This window comes from Oncorhynchus nerka, unplaced genomic scaffold (genome assembly GCF_034236695.1).
Source record: "Oncorhynchus nerka isolate Pitt River unplaced genomic scaffold, Oner_Uvic_2.0 unplaced_scaffold_914, whole genome shotgun sequence".
NCBI lineage: Eukaryota > Metazoa > Chordata > Actinopteri > Salmoniformes > Salmonidae > Oncorhynchus > Oncorhynchus nerka.
Window position 1 is genome coordinate 9562 of NW_027040386.1, and position 20089 is coordinate 29650.

Genomic DNA, 20089 nt, shown 5'->3' on the forward strand with positions numbered 1-20089 from the left:
GTCAGATGGCCTTGAGATAGAAGCTGTTTTTCAGTGTCTCGGTCCCTGCTTTGATGCACCTGTACTGACCTCGCCTTCTGGATGATAGCGGGGTGAACAGGCAGTGGCTCGGGTGGTTGTTGTCCTTGATAATCTTCTTGGCCTTCCTGTGACATCGGGTGCTGTAGGTGTCATGGAAGGCAGGTAGTTTGCCCCCGGTGATGAGGTTGAGGGTGTTGCAGTTGCCGTACCAGGCTGTGATACAGCCCGACAGGATGCTCTCGATTGTGCATCTGTAAAAGTTTGTCAGGGTTTTGGGTGACAAGACAAATTTCTTCGGCCTCCTGAGGTTGAAGAGGTGCTGTTGTGCCTTCTTCACCACACTGTCTGTGTGGGTGGACCGTTTCAGTTTGTCCGTGATGTGTACGCCGAGGGACTTAACTTTCTACCTTCTCCACTGCTGTCCCTTCAATGTGGGTAGGGGGGATTGCTCTGCTGTTTCGTGAAGTCCACAGTCAACTCCTTTGTTTTGTTTACGTTGAGTGAGAGGTTGGTTTCCTGACACCACACTCCGAGTGCCCTCACATCCTCCCTGTAGGCTGTCTCGTCGTTGTTGGTAATCAAGCCCACTAATGTTGTGTCATCTGCAAACTTGATGATTGAGTTGGAGGCGTGCGTGGCCACGCAGTCGTGGGTGAACAGGGAGTACAGGAGGGGGCTGAGCATGCACCCTTGTGGGGCCCCAGTGTTGAGGGTCAGCAAAGTGGAGATGTTGTTTCCTACCTTCACCATCTGGGGGCGGCCCGTCAGAAAGTCCAGGACCCAATTGCACAGGGCGGGGTTGAGACCCAGGGCCTCCAGCTTGATGATGAGCTTGGAGGGTACTATGGTGTTGAATACTGAGCTGAGGCACAGCATACTTACACTAAGGACCAGGGAAGCACATGAGGCACAGCATACTTACATACATATCACAATCCCAGTGGGTCAGAAATTGACATACACTAAGTTGACTGTGCCTTTAAACAGCTTGGAAAATTCCAGAAAATGATGTCATGGATTTAGAAGCTTCTGATAAGCTAATTGACATCATTTGAGTCAATTGGAGGTCTACCTGTGGATGTATTTCAAGGCCTACCTTCAAACTCAGTGCCTCTTTGCTTGACATCATGGGAAAATCAAAATAAATCAGCCAAGACCTCAGAAAACAAATTGTAGACCTCCACAAGTCTGGTTCATCCTTGGGAGCAATTTCCAAACGCCTGAAGGTACCACATTCATCTATACAAACAATAGTACTCAAGTATAAACACCATGGGACCACGCAGCCGTCATACCGCTCAGGAAGGAGACGCATTCTGTCTCCTAGAGAGGAACGTACTTTGGTGTGAAAAGTGCAAATCAATCCCAGAACAACAGCAAAGGACCTTGCGAAGATGCTGGAGGAAACGGGTATGAAAGTATCTATATCCACAGTAAAACAAGTCCTATATCGACATAACCTGAAAGGCAGCTCAGCAAGGAAGAAGCCACTGCTCCAAAACCACCCCAAAAAATCCCGACTACAGTTTGCAACTGCACATGGGGAGAAAGATTGTACTTTTTGGAGAAATGTCCTCTGGTCTGATGAAACAAAAATAGAACTGTTTGGCCATAATGACCATTGTTATGTTTAGGGGGAAAAGGGGGAGGCTTGCAAGCCGAAGAACACCATCCCAATCGTGAAGCATGGGGGTGGTAGCATCATGTTGTGGGAGTGCTTTGCTGCAGCAGGGACTGGTGCACTTCACAAAATAGATGGCATAATGAGGAATGAAAAGTCTGTGGAAATATTGAAGCAACATCTCAAGACATCAGTCAGGAAATTAAAGCTTGGTTGCAAATGGGTCTTCCAAATGGACAATGACCTCAAGCATACTTCCAAAGTTGTGGCAAAATGGCTTAAGGACAACAAAGTCAAGGTATTGGAGTGGCCATCACACAGCCCTGACCTCAATCCTATAGAAAATTTGTGGGCATAACTGAAAAAGTGTGTGCGAGAAAGGAGGCCTACAAACCGGACTCCGTTACACCAGCTCTGTCAGGAGGAATGGGCCAAAATTCACCCAACTTATTGTGGGAAGCATGTGGAAGGCTACCCAAAATGTTTGACCCAAGTTAAACAATTGAAAGGCAATGCTACCAAATACTAATTAAGTGTATGTAAACTTCTGACCCACTGGGAATATGATGAAAGAAATAAAAGCTGAAATAAATCATTCTCTCTACTATTATTCTGACATTTCACATTCTTAAAATGAAGTGGTGATCCTAGCTGACATAAAACAGGGACTTTATACTCAGATTAAATTGTGTATTTGGCTAAAATGTAAGTAAACTTCCGACTTCAACTGTAGGTATTCCTCTTGTCCAGATGGGACAGAGCAGTGCGATGGTGATTACATCGTCTGTGGACCTGTTGGGGCGTTATTCAAACTGAAGTGGGTCTAGGATGACAGGTAAGGTAGAGGTGATATGATCCTTGACTAGTCTCTCAAAGCACTTCATGATGAAGTGTTGAGTGGTAGGGTGCGGTAGTCATTCAGTTCAGTTACCTTTACCTTCTTGGGTTCAGGAACAACGGTGGCCATCTTGAAGCATGTGGGGACACCAGACTGGGATAGGGAGCGATTGAATATGTCTGTAAACACACCAGCCAGCTGGTCTGCGCATGCTCCGAGGACGCGGCTAGGGATACAGTCTGGGCCAGCAGCCTTGCGAGGGTTAACACGTTTAAATGTTTTACTCACGTTGGCCACGGAGAAGGAGGGGGGCGGGGCGCAGTCCTTGTTAGCGGGCTACGACGGTGGTATTGTATTATCCTCAAAGCGGGCAAAGAAGGTGGTTAGTTTGTCTGGAAGCATGACATCGTTGTACGTGACGTGGCTGGTTATCTTTTGTGGTCCGTGATTTCCTGTAGACCCTGCCACATACGTCTCGTGTCTCTTACCTGTCCTGTCCTGCCCTCCCGTTCTCCTATCAAACCTGTGTTACTGGGGGTCTGAGCTGCTCTTACCTCTCCTGTCCTGTCCTCCCCATGGATGACTCCTCTCTTTCAGGTGCATGTGTGGTGTTTTTCTGATCTCATTCTTCCAGTTGTCTTCTGACTCATTTGATTTCAACTGATTTCCCCTCTCTCTCACTTTCTCTCACTTTCTCTCTCTCTCTCAGGGTTCTCTCTCAGGTGTCTCTCAGGTCCTGAGCTGACTTTGTCCTCTGTGTGAATGGTGTTTCAGACCAGCCTGTTTTTCAATTGACATGAGTCAGTAACAGTTAATAGTTCCTGATGACCTGGCTACATACAGTTTCTAACGCTTTGTCTGTCTCTCTGTGCTGTGTGTTCTAGGTGGGGACCTCTCTGGAAGCTCTCTACTGCAGCAGGGTCCCAGGGTGGGGGACAAGGAGGAGGAGGACAGAGAGACTGGGGACATGGCCTTTCTGAAGGACCTCCTGAGCCCTGGACCAATGGACGAGACGAGTTCAGTCGAGAGTGGCAAGGCACCTTTGGCTGCTTGGAGTTCTCTGACCCTGTCCCCCCACCCCACCCTAGTCCCTCCTCCACCTACTGGAGCGGCCTGCCCCCTCTCAGTCCCCCAGTCCCACCGGCTTCCTGCCCTCCCAGCTGCTGGACCACAGTCTGAGTTCTACAGGTCAGTCAGTCAGCACCATCTCCTGGTCTGACCTCTAGTGGCTAGATGACCCTACTGCATGTCTGACCTCCAGTGGCTAGAGGATCTTACTGCATTTCTGACCTCCAGTGGCTAGATGACCTTACTGCATTTCTGACCTCTAGTGGCTAGGTGACCCTACTGCATGTCTGACCTCTAGTGCCTGAATCACCTTACTGCATGTCTGACCTCGAGTGGCTGAATCACCTTACTGCATGTCTGATCTCTAGTGGCTAGATGACCTAGTAGCATCTAGAAACAGATAGTTTGTATCCAGTTCTAGTTTAATCTAGAAACTGATAGTTTTGTCTCCAGTTCTAGAAACTGATAGTTTGTCTCCAGTTCTACTATCATCTAGAAACTGATAGTTTGTCTCCAGTTCTAGTAGCATCTAGAAACTTATAGTTTTGTCTCCAGTTCTAGAAACTGATAGTTTGTCTCCAGTTCTAGTAGCATCTAGAAACTTATAGTTTTGTCTCCAGTTCTAGAAACTGATAGTTTGTCTCCAGTTCTACTATCATCTAGAAACTGATAGTTTGTCTCCAGTTCTAGAAACTGATAGTTTTGTCTCCAGTTCTAGAAACTGATAGTTTGTCTCCAGTTCTAGAAACTGATAGTTTGTATCCAGTTCTAGTATCATCTAGAAACTGATAGTTTGTCTCCAGTTCTAGAAACTGATAGTTTGTATCCAGTTCTAGAAACTGATAGTTTGTATCCAGTTCTAGTATCATCTAGAAACTGATAGTTTGTATCCAGTTCTAGAAACTGATAGTTTGTATCCAGTTCTAGTATCATCTAGAAACTGATAGTTTTGTCTCCAGTTCTAGAAACTGATAGTTTGTCTCCAGTTCTACTATCATCTAGAAACTGATAGTTTGTCTCCAGTTCTAGAAACTGATAGTTTGTCTCCAGTTCTAGTTTCATGTAGAAACTGATAGTTTTGTCTCCAGTTCTAGAAACTGATAGTTTGTCTCCAGTTCTAGTAGCATCTAGAAACTGATAGTTTGTCTCCAGTTCTACTATCATCTAGAAACTGATAGTTTGTCTCCAGTTCTAGAAACTGATAGTTTGTATCCAGTTCTAGTATCATCTAGAAACTGATAGTTTTGTCTCCAGTTCTAGAAACTGATAGTTTGTCTCCAGTTCTTGTAGCATCTAGAAACTGATTCTAGTACATTCTTATCAGCTTGTTGTGTTCCTTCTTCTCTTCTTTCCTGGAAGAATGATGACATCACATTCCCTTGTTTCCTCTCCCTCCTTTCTGTCCTTCTTTCTCTCAGGCTGGGCGACGCCTCCCATGTTCCAGGCTCCGCCCCTACAGTCCCCAGTGTCGGGCCAGGTCCAGTCAGCTAAGGGTGGCCCAAAGTCAACAGCCAATGGTGAGAGGGTGTGGTTTGTGAGGCTTGATGTCGTTGGCTCATCAGTGTTGGGTTTAGTTTTAGCTTTCAAATGTGCCTTACAGTACCAATTCAGTACCTGTGTGTGTGTGTGTGTGTGTGTGTGTGTGTGTGTGTGTGTGTGTGTGTGTGTCTAGTTCCTAAAGCTGCATCGCGGGACATGTCTGCATGGTTCAACCTGTTTGCTGATCTGGACCCCCTCTCTAACCCTGACACCATCGGACGCTCTGATGATGAGATCCTCAATGCCTGAGGGGTGTGTGTGTGTGTGTGTGTGTGTGTAGTTACTGTATACTTTGTAATGTCTGTAATATTCTATATTGATGATTGAGGAGGATTTGACTGAGATTCATCTTCTATACAGGATATGTACTGTAAGTGGGGTGGGCTTAACCTTAGAGATATAATATAGACCCTAACACCTGATTGGTTGGCCCAACAACCTATCACCGGACCGGGCTCTACCAGTGACATGGTCTATAGTACTAATTATAAAGCGGGTAGTTTGGGTCCTGAATTCTGATTGGCTGAAACAGCATTCCAGTGTTGTGTATATCAGACAATATACCACAACTCCTAGTTTCATGTTCCGTTTGAGTGAGCAGTTTAGAATAGCAATACTGGGTTGGTGGTATATGGCCAGTATAGCACTGCTAAGGGCTGTATCCTGGACCTCTGCTTCGCGTCGTGCCAACAGCTCTTATATTGGCCATATATCATTAAACACATGGACCCAGAACATGGACCCAGAACTTGGACCCAGAGACCCAGAACATGGACACAGAGACCCAGAACATGGACCCAGAGACACAGAGACCCAGAACATGGACCCAGAGACCCAGAACATGGACCCAGAGAACCAGAACATGGATCCAGAGAACCAGAACATGGACACATGGACCCAGAGACCCAGAACATGGACCCAGAGACACAGAGACCCAGAACATGGACCCAGAGACCCAGAGAACCAGAACATGGACCCAGAGAACCAGAACATGGACACATGGACCCAGAGACCCAGACATGGACCCAGAGACCCAGAGAACCAGAACATGGACCCAGAGAACCAGAACATGGACACATGGACCCAGACCTAAATCGTGCAGATGTGAGTTAACTGAGATGATGTCTAAGATGGTCTAATCATGTAAACTGCAGCATCTGGTTCTTGTCTCCACTACAAGAACTGGATTTGATACATCTCTCCTTGCTAATACTACCATACAGCCCTTAAAGCAGGTAGGATTTATACTGTACCGTAGTCACATAGATCACCTAGGAAACAGCTTGTTCTACCTCACTGAAGCTCATATCACTGATTCTGTTTTCGTGATACAGGAACTCTAGAAGCTTTTCTCTGTGTGATGTCACTATGGGGTATTGTGATGTCACTATGGGGTATTGTGATGTCACTATGGGGTATTGTGATGTCACTATGCGTTTGATGAGGATTCATGATCTTCTGAATCCTCGTGAGCGAAAGCAGAAGCAGACAGCTCTGATCTTTTCATGAGAAGAATGGGAATATTGTGTAAGTCTCACGATGCAGTTTTTATTACTTTACAGGGCATTCAGAAAGTATTCAGCCTTCACTTTATTCCACATTTTGTTAAGTTACAGCCTTATTCTAAAATGGATTAAATCGTGTTTTCCCCCTCATTAATCTACACACAATACCATTATAATAACAAAGCAAAATAGCTTTTTAGAAATGTTTGCAAATAAATGTGTTACAAAACCCCCCAGGAAATATCACATTTTCATAAGTATTCAGACCCTTTAGTCAGTAATTTGAAGAAGCACCTTTGGTAGTGATTACAGCCTTGAGTTGTCTTGGGTATGATGCTACAAGCTTGGTACACCTGCATTTGGGGAGTTTCTCCCATTCTTCTCTGCAGATCCTTTCAATCTCTGTCAGGTTGGATGGGGAGCATCGCTGCACAGCTATTTTCAGGCCTCTCCAGAGATGTTCGATCAGGTTCAAGTCCGGGCTCTTGCTGGACAACTCCTGCGTTGTCTTGGCTGCATTTTTAGGGTTGTTGTCCTGTTGAAAGGTGAACCTTCACCCCAGTCTGAGGTTCTGAGCGATCTGGAACAGGTTTTCATCAAGGATCTCATTGTACGTTGCTCCGTTCATCTTTTCCTCGATCCTGACTAGTCTCCCAGTCTCTGCCACTGAAAAACATCCCCACAGCATGATGCTGCCACCACCATGCTTCACTGTAGGGATGGTATTGGCCAGGTGATGAGCAGGGCCAGGTTTTCTCTAGACGTGACGCTTGGCATTCTGGCCAAAGAGTTCAATCTTGGTTTCATCAGACCAGACAATCTTGTTTCTCATGGTCTGAGGGTCCTTTAGGTGCCTTTTGGCAAACTCCAAGCGGACTGTCATGTGCCTTTTACTGAGGAGTGGCTTCCGTCTGGACACTTTACCATAAATGCCTGATTGGTGGAGTGCTGCAGAGATGGTTGTCATTCTGGAAGGTTCTCCCATCTCCACAGAGGAACTCGAGCTCTGTCAGTTTGACCATCGGGTTCTTGGTCACCACCCTGACCAAGACCCTCCTTCTCCAATTACTCAGTTTGGCGAGTCTCATAGCAAACGGTCTGAATACTTATATAAATAAGGTATTTCTGTTTCTTATTTTTAATTAATGTGAGTTTCCGCTTTGTCATTACGGGGGTATTGTGTAGATTGATAAGGAAAAAATGAATTTAAACAATTTTAGAATAAGGCTGTAACGTAACAAAATGTGGAAAAAGTCAAGGGGTCTGAATACTTTCCAAATGCGCTGTACATACAGACAAGAATGTATATCAATCACAAATGCTTTATCTGATTAAACTATGCCTTTTATTTCACGTAAAGGATGTGTAACGTCATAGGATGAATGCAACGGCACAGGAGGAAACGGGTATCAACAAACATTTTGAAGGAACTTTATTAAACTATGCCTTTTATTTCACGTAAAGGATGTGTAACGTCACAGGATGAAACGGGTATCAACAAACATTTTGAAGGAACTTTGAATTTGAGATGTTTTTCCATTTGTGCGTTTCTTTAAAAGTATTTATTTGTCATCGAGTTGAGTATTTCATTACCAACTCACCTCCCATCCTTTCCAGTCTACCCTGTCATCAAGTTGAGTATTTCATTACCAACTCACCTCCCATCCTTTCCAGTCTACCCTGTCATCAAGTTGAGTATTTCATTACCAACTCACCTCCCATCCTTTCCAAACTACCCTGGTGGACATCTCTGCCAATACATTTGAAGGTCGATTTTGGGCAAAAGCGCAAAAATAATGTCTTTAAACGGTATAACTGGTCAATGCACCATCATACCAGGTCATTTATTGCTTTTAACAAAATGGCAAAATAAGATATTTGGCTACAGAAGTGACATTTCTTTCCGATCTCCAAAAACAAATCCTGTGAAATGATGTCAACACATACTGGAGGAGTTACAGGCTAGATACAGTGGCTAGCTTAGCTAAAAAACTGGCTACAGTGGCTAGCTTAGCTAACAAACTGGCTACAGTGGCTAGCTTAGCTACCAAACTGGCTACAGTGGCTAGCTTAGCTAATGAACTAGCTGCAGTTGAAGTCGAAGTTTACATACACTTAGGTTGGAATCATTAAAACTCGTTTTTCAACCACCCCACAAATGTCTTGTTAACAAACTATAGTTTTGGCAAGTCAGTTAGGTCATCTACTTTGTGCATGACAGAAGTCATTTTTCCAACAATTGTTTACAGACAGTTTCTTTCACTTATAATTCACTGTATCACAATTCCAGTGGGTCAGAAGTTTACAAACACTAAGTTGACTGTGCCTTTAAAAAGCTTGGAAACTCCAGAAAATGATGTCATGGATTAGAAGCTTTTGATAGGCTAATTGACATAATTTGAGTCAATTTGAAGTGTACCTGTGGATGTATTTCAAGGCCTACCTTCAAACTCAGTGCCTCTTTGCTTGACATCATGGGAAAATCAAAAGAAATCAGCCAAGACCTCAGAAAAAGAATTTTAGACCTCCACAAGTCTGGTTCATCCTTGGGAGCAATTTCCAAATGCCTGAAGGTACCACGTTCATCTGTACAAACAATAGTACTCAACTATAAACACCATGAGACCACGCAGCCATCATACCGCTCAGGAAGGAGACACGTTCTGTCTCCAAGAGATGAGCGTACTTTGGTGCGAAAAGTGCAAATCAATCCCAGAACAACAGCAAAGGACCTTGTGAAGATGCAGGAAACAGTTACAAAAGTATCTATATCCACAGTAAAACGAGTCCTATATCGACATAACCTGAAAGGCCGCTCAGCAAGGAAGAAGCCACTGCTGCAAAACCGCCATAAAAGCCAGACTACGGTTTGCAACTGCACAGGGAGACAAAGATCGTACTTTTTGAAGAAATGTCCTCTGGTCTGATGAAACAAAAATAGAACTCTTTGGCCATAATGACCATCATTATGTTTGGTGGAAAAAGGGGGTACTTGCAAGTCAAGAACACCATCCCAACCGTGAAGCACAGGGGTGGCAGCATCATGCTGTGGGGGTGCTTTTGCTGCAGGAGGGACTGGTGCACTTCACAAAATAGATGGCATAATGAGGTATTAAAGTTATGTAGATATATTGAAGCAAGATCTCAAGACATCAGTCAGGAAGTTAAAGCTTGGTCGCAAATGGGTCTTCCAAATGGACAATGACCTCAAGCATTCTTCCAAAGTTGTGGCAAAATGGCTTTAGGACAACAAAGTCAAGGTATTGGAGTGGCCATCACACAGCCCTGACCTCAATCCTATAGAACATTTGTGGGCATAACTGAAAAAGTGTGTGCGAGAAAGGAGGCCTAAAAACCGGACTCCATTACACCAGCTCTGTCAGGAGGCCTACAAACGTGACTCCATTACACCAGCTCTGTCAGGAGGCCTACAAACCGGACTCCATTACACCAGCTCTGTCAGGAGGCCTACAAACCGGACTCCATTACACCAGCTCTGTCAGGAGGCCTACAAACCGGACTCCATTACACCAGCTCTGTCAGGAGGCCTACAAACCGGACTCCATTACACCAGCTCTGTCAGGAGGCCTACAAACCGGACTCCATTACACCAGCTCTGTCAGGAGGAATGGGCCAAAATTCACTTGTGGAAGGCTACCCAAAACTTTTGCCAAAGTTAAACCATTTAAAGGCAATGCTACCAAATACTAATTGAGTGTATGTGAACTTCTGACCCACTGGGAATGTGATGAAAGAAATAAAAGCTGAAATAAATCATTCTCTCTACTATTATTCTGACATTTCACATTCTTAAAATAAAGTGGTGATCCTAACTGACCTAAAACAGGAATTTGTAGTCGGATTAAATGTCAGGAATTGTGAAAAACTGAGTTTAAATGTATTTGGCTAAGGTGTATGTAAACTTCCGATTCAACTGTACGTTGGTCATGTGCACACCTGACTAGAATGACACTGATGTACCACCAAAGGCCACACCCCGTTTATGTTTGAAAATTGGGAAAGATGCGGAGTTGGACTGTTTTTCGTGTCCAAAGTTGACCTATAACAGGAAACCCCATCTCTACTGCTACAGGTTGTAAAACATGATCAAATATCATCTCCAATATTAAAATCTACTTTGACAGAAGAGCTCTTCATTTCTCTGTTGAGTGGACAGTACTGGTAGTTTAGAAGTCTGTACAGTTATGTAGAACGCTTAGAGCCCTGACCGGGATCAATTCTGAGCTCTGGTAATAACCACCAAAAACGCCTCCCCACCCCAAGGGCTCTATTCAATCTGTATGGCTGAAGTTCAACTTTACCACCTGATAGAAATGTAAAGGCAATGTTCCTGTGTTAGGGGTTAGGGGTTAAGGGTTTGGGTAAGGGTTAGGGTGTGATAGAAATGTAAAGGCAATGTTCCTGTGTTAGGGGTTAGGGGTTAAGGGTTTGGGTAAGGGTTAGGGTGTGATAGAAATGTAAAGGCAATGTTCCTGTGTTAGGGGTTAAGGGTTTGGGTAAGGGTTAGGGTGTGATAGAAATGTAAAGGCAATGTTCCTGTGTTAGGGGTTAGGGGTTAAGGGTTTGGGTAAGGGTTAGGGTGTGATAGAAATGTAAAGGCAATGTTCCTGGGTTAGGGGTTAGGGGTTAGGGGTTTGGGTAAGGGTTAGGGTGTGATAGAAATGTAAAGGCAATGTTCCTGTGTTAGGGGTTAAGGGTTTGGGTAAGGGTTAGGGTGTGATAGAAATGTAAAGGCAATGTTCCTGTGTTAGGGGTTAGGGGTTAAGGGTTTGGGTAAGGGTTAGGGTGTGATAGAAATGTAAAGGCAATGTTCCTGGGTTAGGGGTTAGGGTAAGGGTTAGGGTGTGATAGAAATGTAAAGGCAATGTTCCTGTGTTAGGGGTTAAGGGTTTGGGTAAGGGTTAGGGTGTGATAGAAATGTAAAGGCAATGTTCCTGTGTTAGCGGAGACGGCATTCACGGTAAACACTGCATATGTCGGCTCAATGGGAAATTACCTTTTCTATCACACGGTCTGTAACGCTTCAGCCATCCAGATTGAATCAAACCCTAAGTAAGTTACGCTAACCCCCTAACCAACCTTAAATGACCCCTAACCAACCTTAAATGACCCCTAACCCCCTAACCCACCTTAAATGACCCCTAACCCCCTAACCAACCTTAAATGACCCCTAACCAACCTTAAATGACCCCTAACTCTCTAACCAACCTTAAATGACCCCCTAACCAACCTTAAATGATCCCTAACCAACCTTAAATGACCCCTAACTCTCTAACCAACCTTAAATGACCCCCTAACCAACCTTAAATGACCCCTAACCCACCTTAAATGACCCCTAGCCCCTAACCCACCTTAAGTGACCCCTAACCCCCAATCAACCTTAAATTGACCCGTAACCAACCTTAAACCCCTAACCAACCTTAAATTACCCCCTAACCAACCTTAAATGTCCCCCAAACCCCCAACCAACCTTAAATGACCCCTAACCCACCTTAAATGACCCCTAGCCCCCTAACCCACCTTAAATGACCCCATAACCCCCCCAATCAACCTTAAATTAACCCGTAACCAACCTTACATGACCCCTAACCAACCTTAAATGGCTCCCAAACCCCCAACCAACCTTAAATTACCCCCTAACCCACCTTCAATGACCCCTAACCCCATAAGCACCCTTAAATGACCCCTAACCACCCTTAAATGACCACTAACCAACCTAGTAATAATGTTATATTATTACTATTTTAATCCAGTTCTCATTGTTGCCTAAAATACAAACACAGTGCCTCATTATCTCCAGATCCAATACATTTCAGACACTTCCCCATGGCAGGCACAGTAAAGTAACAGCGCCTCTTCAACCGCAGGAGGCTGAAGAAATTTGAATTGGCACCTAAAACCCTCACATACTTTTACAGATGCACAATTGAGAGCATCATGTCGGGCTGTATCACCGCCTGGTATGGCAACTGCACCGCCCACAACCGCAGGGCTCTCCAGAGGGTGGTGCGGTTTGCCAAACGCATCACCGGGGGCAAACTACCTGCCCTCCAGGACACCTACAGCACCCAATGTCACAGGAAGGCCAACAACCATCTGTGGGAGGAAAGGGGAGGGATAGAGGGAGGAAGGAAAGAGGGATGGAGGAAGGGAGGAAAGGGGAGGGGAGGGAGGGAAGGAGGGAGAAAAGGAAAAAAAAAGAAGAGGGATGATGGAGGAAAGGGTAGGAAGAGAGGGAGGAAAGGGTAGGGAGGGATGGATGGATGGAGGAAGGGAGGGAGGAACTGGGAGGGAGGAAAGGGGAGGGAGGGAGTGAGGAAAGGGGAGGGATGGAGGAAGGAAGGGAGAGAGGAAAGGAGGGAGGGAATGAGAGAGAGAGAGGGGAGGCAGACGAAGCAGAACACTGGACAGGCACCACGAGACAGGTCTTCAGGCACATTATTGTTTTTCTTTCATCCCCGCCCATCTTAGTTTTGCTACAATATCTCTGAGCCCAGATCACCACGGAAACCACACAACCTGGATCACCATGGAAACCACACAGCTTCACACTGGAAGACATCTTAATTCAAGATACATAATAAATGATTTGAAAATGTGGAGAGGTTTCATGGTTTAATGCGATGAAAATAAAAAGTGTCTCCTGTATCCTCTCGGTACATAGGATCAGTGGAACGTTGGGACCAGGTAGGACCAGTGGGTGGAGTTAGAATGAGCAGGTAGAACCCGTGGGTGGAGTTAGAATGAGCAGGTAGGACCAGTGGGTGGAGTTAGAATGAGCAGGTAGAACCCGTGGGTGGAGTTAGAATGAGCAGGTAGGACCAGTGGGTGGAGTTAGAATGAGCAGGTAGAACCAGGGGACAGTTATGACCAGGGGAGTTAGCATGTCGAAGGCGTCTCGATCAGCAGGGTATTATGTTCATCATGTTTATCTGACTGTGATGTTATTCAGCAGTCTGTCCTCCGGGGCAGAAGTGTGGTGCTCTAGCTCTCTGGTTCCTCCAGGTGTCTGGGCAGGCAGGGTTGCTGCTGGACCGGGCCCCAGGATACCCCTAGGGAAGGGGACAGGCTACGGAGGCCCACCCCACCTAGAGGCATCATGGAGGGGGACAGACTGCGCAGGCCAACCCCACCCAGAGGCACCAAGCTGGGGGACAGGCTGCGGAGGCCAACCCCTGATCTGAAGCTGAGCTCCGGGGCGGGCAACAGGGGCTTCAGGATGCTGACCAGGCAGAAGGCTGAGCCACTCTTAGGGATGAAGTTCACCTTGTTACGGTCCGGACACAGGAAGGGAGGAATCTCCTGGAGGGGTCTGGGACTGTAACACAAACACACACACATTGTCATTCAACACTAATATATGACACCTATTATTTATGGTATTTACTTAGCAGAGTGCCCTTTTCCTATACAAGAGGAGTAATACCAGTTTGGCCACAAAAGGCTGTACCTGTTCTTCTACTATGGTGGGCTTGGTGGGCTCGCGCTAGTTTTAATGTTCTGAGTTAGCTTCTACTATGGTGGGCTCGCGCTAGTTTTAATGTTTTGAGTTAGCTTCTACTATGGTGGGCTTGGTGGGCTCGCGCTAGTTTTAATGTTCTGAGTTAGTTTCTACTATGGTGGGCTTGGTGGGCTCGCGCTAGTTTTAATGTTCTGAGTTAGCTTCTACTATGGTGGGCTCGCGCTAGTTTTAATGTTCTGAGTTAGTTTCTACTATGGTGGGCTCGCGCTAGTTTGATTGTTCTGAGTTAGCTTCTACTATGGTGGGCTCGCGCTAGTTTTAATGTTCTGAGTTAGCTTCTACTAAGGTGGGCTCGAGCTAGTTTTAATGTTCTGAGTTAGTTTCTACTAAGGTGGGCTCGGTGGGCTCGCGCTAGTTTTAATATACTGTAACATCAGAGTGGGGTTATGTACTGTAACATCAGAGTGGGGTTATGTACTGTAACATCAGAGTGGGGTTATATACTGTAACATCAGAGTGGGGTTATATACTGTAACATCAGAGTGGGGTTATGTACTGTAACATCAGAGTGGGGTTATGTACTGTAACATCAGAGTGGGGTTATACACTGTAACATCAGAGTGGGGTTATACACTGTAACATCAGAGTGGGGTTATGTACTGTAACATCAGAGTGGGGTTATATACTGTAACATCAGAGTGGGGTTATATACTGTAACATCAGAGTGGGGTTATATACTGTAACATCAGAGTGGGGTTATATACTGTAACATCAGAGTGGGGATATATACTGTAACATCAGAGTGGGGTTATATACTGTAACATCAGAGTGGGGTTATATACTGTAACATCAGAGTGGGGTTATGTACTGTAACATCAGAGTGGGGTTATGTACTGTAACATCAGAGTGGGGTTATATATTGTAACATCAGAGTGGGGTTATGTACTGTAACATCAGAGTGGGGTTATGTACTGTAACATCAGAGTGTGGTTATATACTGTAACATCAGAGTGGGGTTATGTACTGTAACATCAGAGTGGGGTTATGTACTGTAACATCAGAGTGGGGTTATGTACTGTAACATCAGAGTGGGGTTATGTACTGTAACATCAGAGTGGGGTTATATACTGTAACATCAGAGTGGGGTTATATACTGTAACATCAGAGTGTGGTTATATACTGTAACATCAGAGTGGGGTTATGTACTGTAACATCAGAGTGGGGTTATATACTGTAACATCAGAGTGGGGTTATATACTGTAACAGAGTGGGGTTATATACTGTAACATCAGAGTGGGGTTATGTACTGTAACATCAGAGTGGGGTTATATACTGTAACATCAGAGTGGGGTTATGTACTGTAACATCAGAGTGGGGTTATGTACTGTAACATCAGAGTGGGGTTATATACTGTAACATCAGAGTGGGGTTATATACTGTAACATCAGAGTGGGGTTATATACTGTAACATCAGAGTGGGGTTATGTACTGTAACATCAGAGTGTGGTTATATACTGTAACATCAGAGTGGGGTTATATACTGTAACATCAGAGTGTGGTTATATACTGTAACATCAGAGTGGGGTTATGTACTGTAACATCAGAGTGGGGTTATATACTGTAACATCAGAGTGGGGTTATATACTGTAACAGAGTGGGGTTATATTCTGTAACAGAGTGGGGTTATATACTGTAACATCAGAGTGGGGTTATGTACTGTAACATCAGAGTGGGGTTATATACTGTAACATCAGAGTGGGGTTATATACTGTAACATCAGAGTGGGGTTATATACTGTAACATCAGAGTGGGGTTATATACTGTAACATCAGAGTGGGGTTATATACTGTAACATCAGAGTGGGGTTATGTACTGTAACATCAGAGTGGGGTTATATACTGTAACATCAGAGTGGGGTTATATACTGTAACATCAGAGTGGGGTTATATACTGTAACAGAGTGGGGTTATATTCTGTAACAGAGTGGGGTTATATACTGTAACATCAGAGTGGGGTTATGTACTGTAACATCAGAGTGGGGTTATGTACTGTAACATCAGAGTGGGGTTATATACTGTAACATCAGAGTGGGGTTATATACTGTAACATCAGAGTGGGGTTATATACTGTAACATCAGAGTGGGGTTATATACTGTAACATCAGAGTGGGGTTATATACTGTAACATCAGAGTGGGGTTATGTACTGTAACATCAGAGTGGGGTTATATACTGTAACATCAGAGTGGGGTTATATACTGTAACATCAGAGTGGGGTTATATACTGTAACATCAGAGTGGGGTTATATACTGTAACATCAGAGTGGGGTTATATACTGTAACAGAGTGGGGTTATGTACTGTAACATCAGAGTGGGGTTATATACTGTAACATCAGAGTGGATTTATATACTGTAACATCAGAGTGGGGTTATATGTTGTACCGCACGGCAAGCGGTACCAGAGCGCCAAGTCTAGGTCCAAGAGGCTTCTTAGCTTCTACCCCCAAGCCATAAGACTCCTGAATAGCTAATCAAATGGCTACCAAGACTATTTGCATTGTCCCCTCCACCCCCTCTTTTACACTGCTGCTACTCTCGGTTTATTATCTATGCATAGTCACTTTAACTCTTCCTACATGTACATATTACCTAATCACCTCGACTAACCTGTGCCCCCGCACATTGACTCTGTACCGGTACCCCCTGTATATAGCCTCCACATTGACTCTGTACCGGTACCCCCTGTATATAGCTTCCACATTGACTCTGTACCGGTACCCCCTGTATATAGCTTCCACATTGACTCGGTACCGGTACCCCCTGTATATAGCCTCCACATTGACTCTGTACCGTAACACCCTGTATATAGCCTCCACATTGACTCGGTACTGGTACCCCCTGTATATAGCCTCCGCATTGACTCTGAACCGGTTCCCCCTGTATATAGTCTCCACATTGACTCTGTACCAGTACCCCTGTATATAGCCTCCACATTGACTCTGTACCGGTACCCCTGTATATAGCCTCCACATTGACTCTGTACCGGTACCCCTGTATATAGCCTCCACATTGATTCTGAACCGGTTCCTCCTGTATATAGCCTCCACATTGACTCTGAACCGGTACCCCCTGTATATAGCCTCCACATTGACTCTGTACCGGTACCCCCTGTATATAGCCTCCACATTGACTCTGAACCGGTTCCTCCTGTATATAGCCTCCACATTGACTCTGAACCGGTTCCCCCTGTATATAGCCTGGGATGGAACGGGACTTGGGATGGGACTTGGGTTTGGATGGGACTTGGGACGGGACTTGGGTTGGGATGGGACTTGGGATGGGACTTGGGTTGGGACTTGGGACGGGACTTGAGACGGGACTTGCGGCAGAACAGCTGCTTCATGAAAACTCATAATAATGTTAGCTACTACAGTAGCTATCTAGCTAGTGTTTGTTTGAAGCATAAGGCCAAAGATAATTTGATTCAGCATTGTTCGTGCAGCACTAGGTAGGTAGGTTAAAACCTTCGTAAGTAGCATTGTTAGATCTCAGAGCTGTTTCCCAAAACCATTGTTGCGAATGTTGCACTTGAAAACGCTTGTTATTTACCGAATACTCGTAGAACAGCTGCATCGTTAGATGGGTTGGGGTTAACCCTCCAAGGGGTTAGGGTTGGGGTTAACCCTCCAAGGTGCTCCAAGGGGTTAGGGTTGGGGTTAACCCTCCAAGGGGCTCCAAGGGGTTAGGGTTGGGGCTAACCCTCCAAGGGGTTAGGGTTGAGTGTTGCAGTCATTTCAGTTGCTGTAGTAGCTGCCGTGTATAGTGTTGAGTGTTGCAGTCATTTCAGTTGCTGTAGTAGTTGACGTGTATAGTGTTGAGTGTTGCAGTCATTTCAGTTGCTGTAGTAGCTGCCGTGTATAGTGTTGAGTGTTGCAGTCATTTCAGTTGCTGTAGTAGCTGCCGTGTATAGTGTTGAGTGTTGCAGTCATTTCAGTTGCTGTAGTAGCTGCCGTGTATAGTGTTGAGTGTTGCAGTCATTTCAGTTGCTGTAGTAGCTGCCGTGTATAGTGTTGAGTGTTGCAGTCATTTCAGTTGCTGTAGTAGCTGCCGTGTATAGTGTTGAGTCGTCCGCATACATAGAAACTCTGGCTTTACTCAAAGTCAGTGGCATGTCGTTAGTAAAAGAAATTAAAAAGCAAGGGGCCTAAACAGCTGCCCTGGGGAATTCCTGATTCTAACTGGATTATTTTTGAGAGGCTTCCATTAAAGAACATCCTCTGTGTTCTGTTAGACAAGTAACTCTTTATCCACATTATAGCAGGGGGTTAGTAAAGCCATAACACGTGTTTTTCCAGCAGCAGACTATGTTCAATAATGTCAAAAGCTGCACTGAAGTCTAACAAGACAGTCCCCACAATCATTTTATCATCAACTTCTCTCAGCCAATCCTCAGTCATTTGTGTAAGTGCTGTGCTTGTAAGTGCTTGTTGACATTTAGGGTCAGGGTTTAGGGTGTACTCTCACAGCCCTCAGGACGTTTAGTGTCAGGGGTTAGGGTTAGAGGTTAAGGTGTACTCTCACAGCCCTCAGGACGTATAGGGTCAGGGTGTACTCTCACAGCCCTCAGGACGTTTAGGGTCAGGGGTTAGGGTTAGAGGTTAAGGTGTACTCTCACAGCCCTCAGGACGTTTAGGGTCAGGGGTTAGGGTTAGAGGTTAAGGTGTACTCTCACAGCCCTCAGGACGTTTAGGGTCAGGGGTTAGAGGTTAAGGTGTACTCTCACAGCCCTCAGGACGTTTAGGGTCAGGGTGTACTCTCACAACCCTCAGGACGTATAGGGTCAGGGGTTAGGGTTAGAGGTTAAGGTGTACTCTCACAGCCCTCAGGACGTATAGGGTCAGGGGTTAGGGTTAGAGGTTAAGGTGTACTCTCACACCCCTCAGGGCGTATAGGGTCAGGGGTTAGGGGTTAAGGGGTACTCTCACAGCCCTCAGGACGTTTAGGGTCAGGGTGTACTCTCACAGCCCTCAGGACGTATAGGGTCAGGGGTTAGGGTTAGAGGTTAAGGTGTACTCTCACAGCCCTCAGGACGTTTAGGGTCAGGGTGTACTCTCACAGCCCTCAGGACGTTTAGGGTCAGGGGTTAGGGTTAGAGGTTAAGGTGTACTCTCACAGCCCTCAGGACGTATAGGGTCAGGGGTTAGGGTTAGAGGTTAAGGTGTACTCTCACAGCCCTCAGGACGTTTAGGGTTAGGGGTTAAGGTTAGAGGTTAAGGTTAGGCTGTACTCACAGTGACTCCTCAAAGACCTTGACCTTCTCACAGCCCTCAGGACGTTTAGGGTTAGGGGTTAAGGTGTACTCTCACAGCCCTCAGGACGTTTAGGGTCAGGGGTTAGAGGTTAAGGTTAGGCTGTACTCACAGTGACTCCTCAAAGACCTTGACCTTTTCACAGCCCTCCGGCGGCTCCCTCTTGAACATGTAGCTGTTGTTGGGCTTCGGAGACGCTGCATACTTCGGGAGAGGTGAGCAGGGACCCAGTTCTGAGGGACAGACAGACAGACAGACCGACAGAGAGAGAGAGAGGGGTGAGCAGGGACCCAGTTCTGAGGGACAGACAGACAGACGGACAGAGAGAGAGAGAGGTGAGCAGAGACCCAGTTCTGAGGGACAGACAGACAGACGGACAGAGAGAGAGAGAGGTGAGCAGGGACCCAGTTCTGAGGGACAGACAGACAGACGGACGGAGAGAGAGGTGAGCAGGGACCCAGTTCTGAGAGACAGACAGACGGACAGAGAGAGAGGTGAGCAGGGACCCAGTTCTGAGGGACAGACAGACGGACAGAGAGAGAGGGGTGAGCAGGGACCCAGTTCTGAGGGACAGACAGACAGACAGAGAGAGAGAGAGGTGAGCAGGGACCCAGTTCTGAGGGACAGACAGGCGGACAGAGAGAGAGGTGAGCAGGGACCCAGTTCTGAGGGACAGACAGACGGACAGAGAGAGAGGGGTGAGCAG

General features: G+C 45.8%; 1 protein-coding gene across 1 annotated transcript in view; it reads right to left on the bottom strand.

The window, feature by feature from the left end:
- Nucleotides 1–13215: 13215 nt before the first annotated feature.
- Nucleotides 13216–20089, bottom strand: part of LOC135570705 (protein FAM117B-like) — an 80794-nt gene continuing 73920 nt past the window's right edge. The window contains exons 7-8 of the mRNA XM_065016665.1: nt 19496–19616; nt 13216–13931 (exon numbers count right to left, since the gene is read on the bottom strand). Of these exons, the coding sequence (XP_064872737.1) occupies nt 13598–13931; nt 19496–19616 (455 nt within the window). The 3' untranslated portion in view covers nt 13216–13597. The remainder of the gene's footprint in view (nt 13932–19495; nt 19617–20089) is intronic.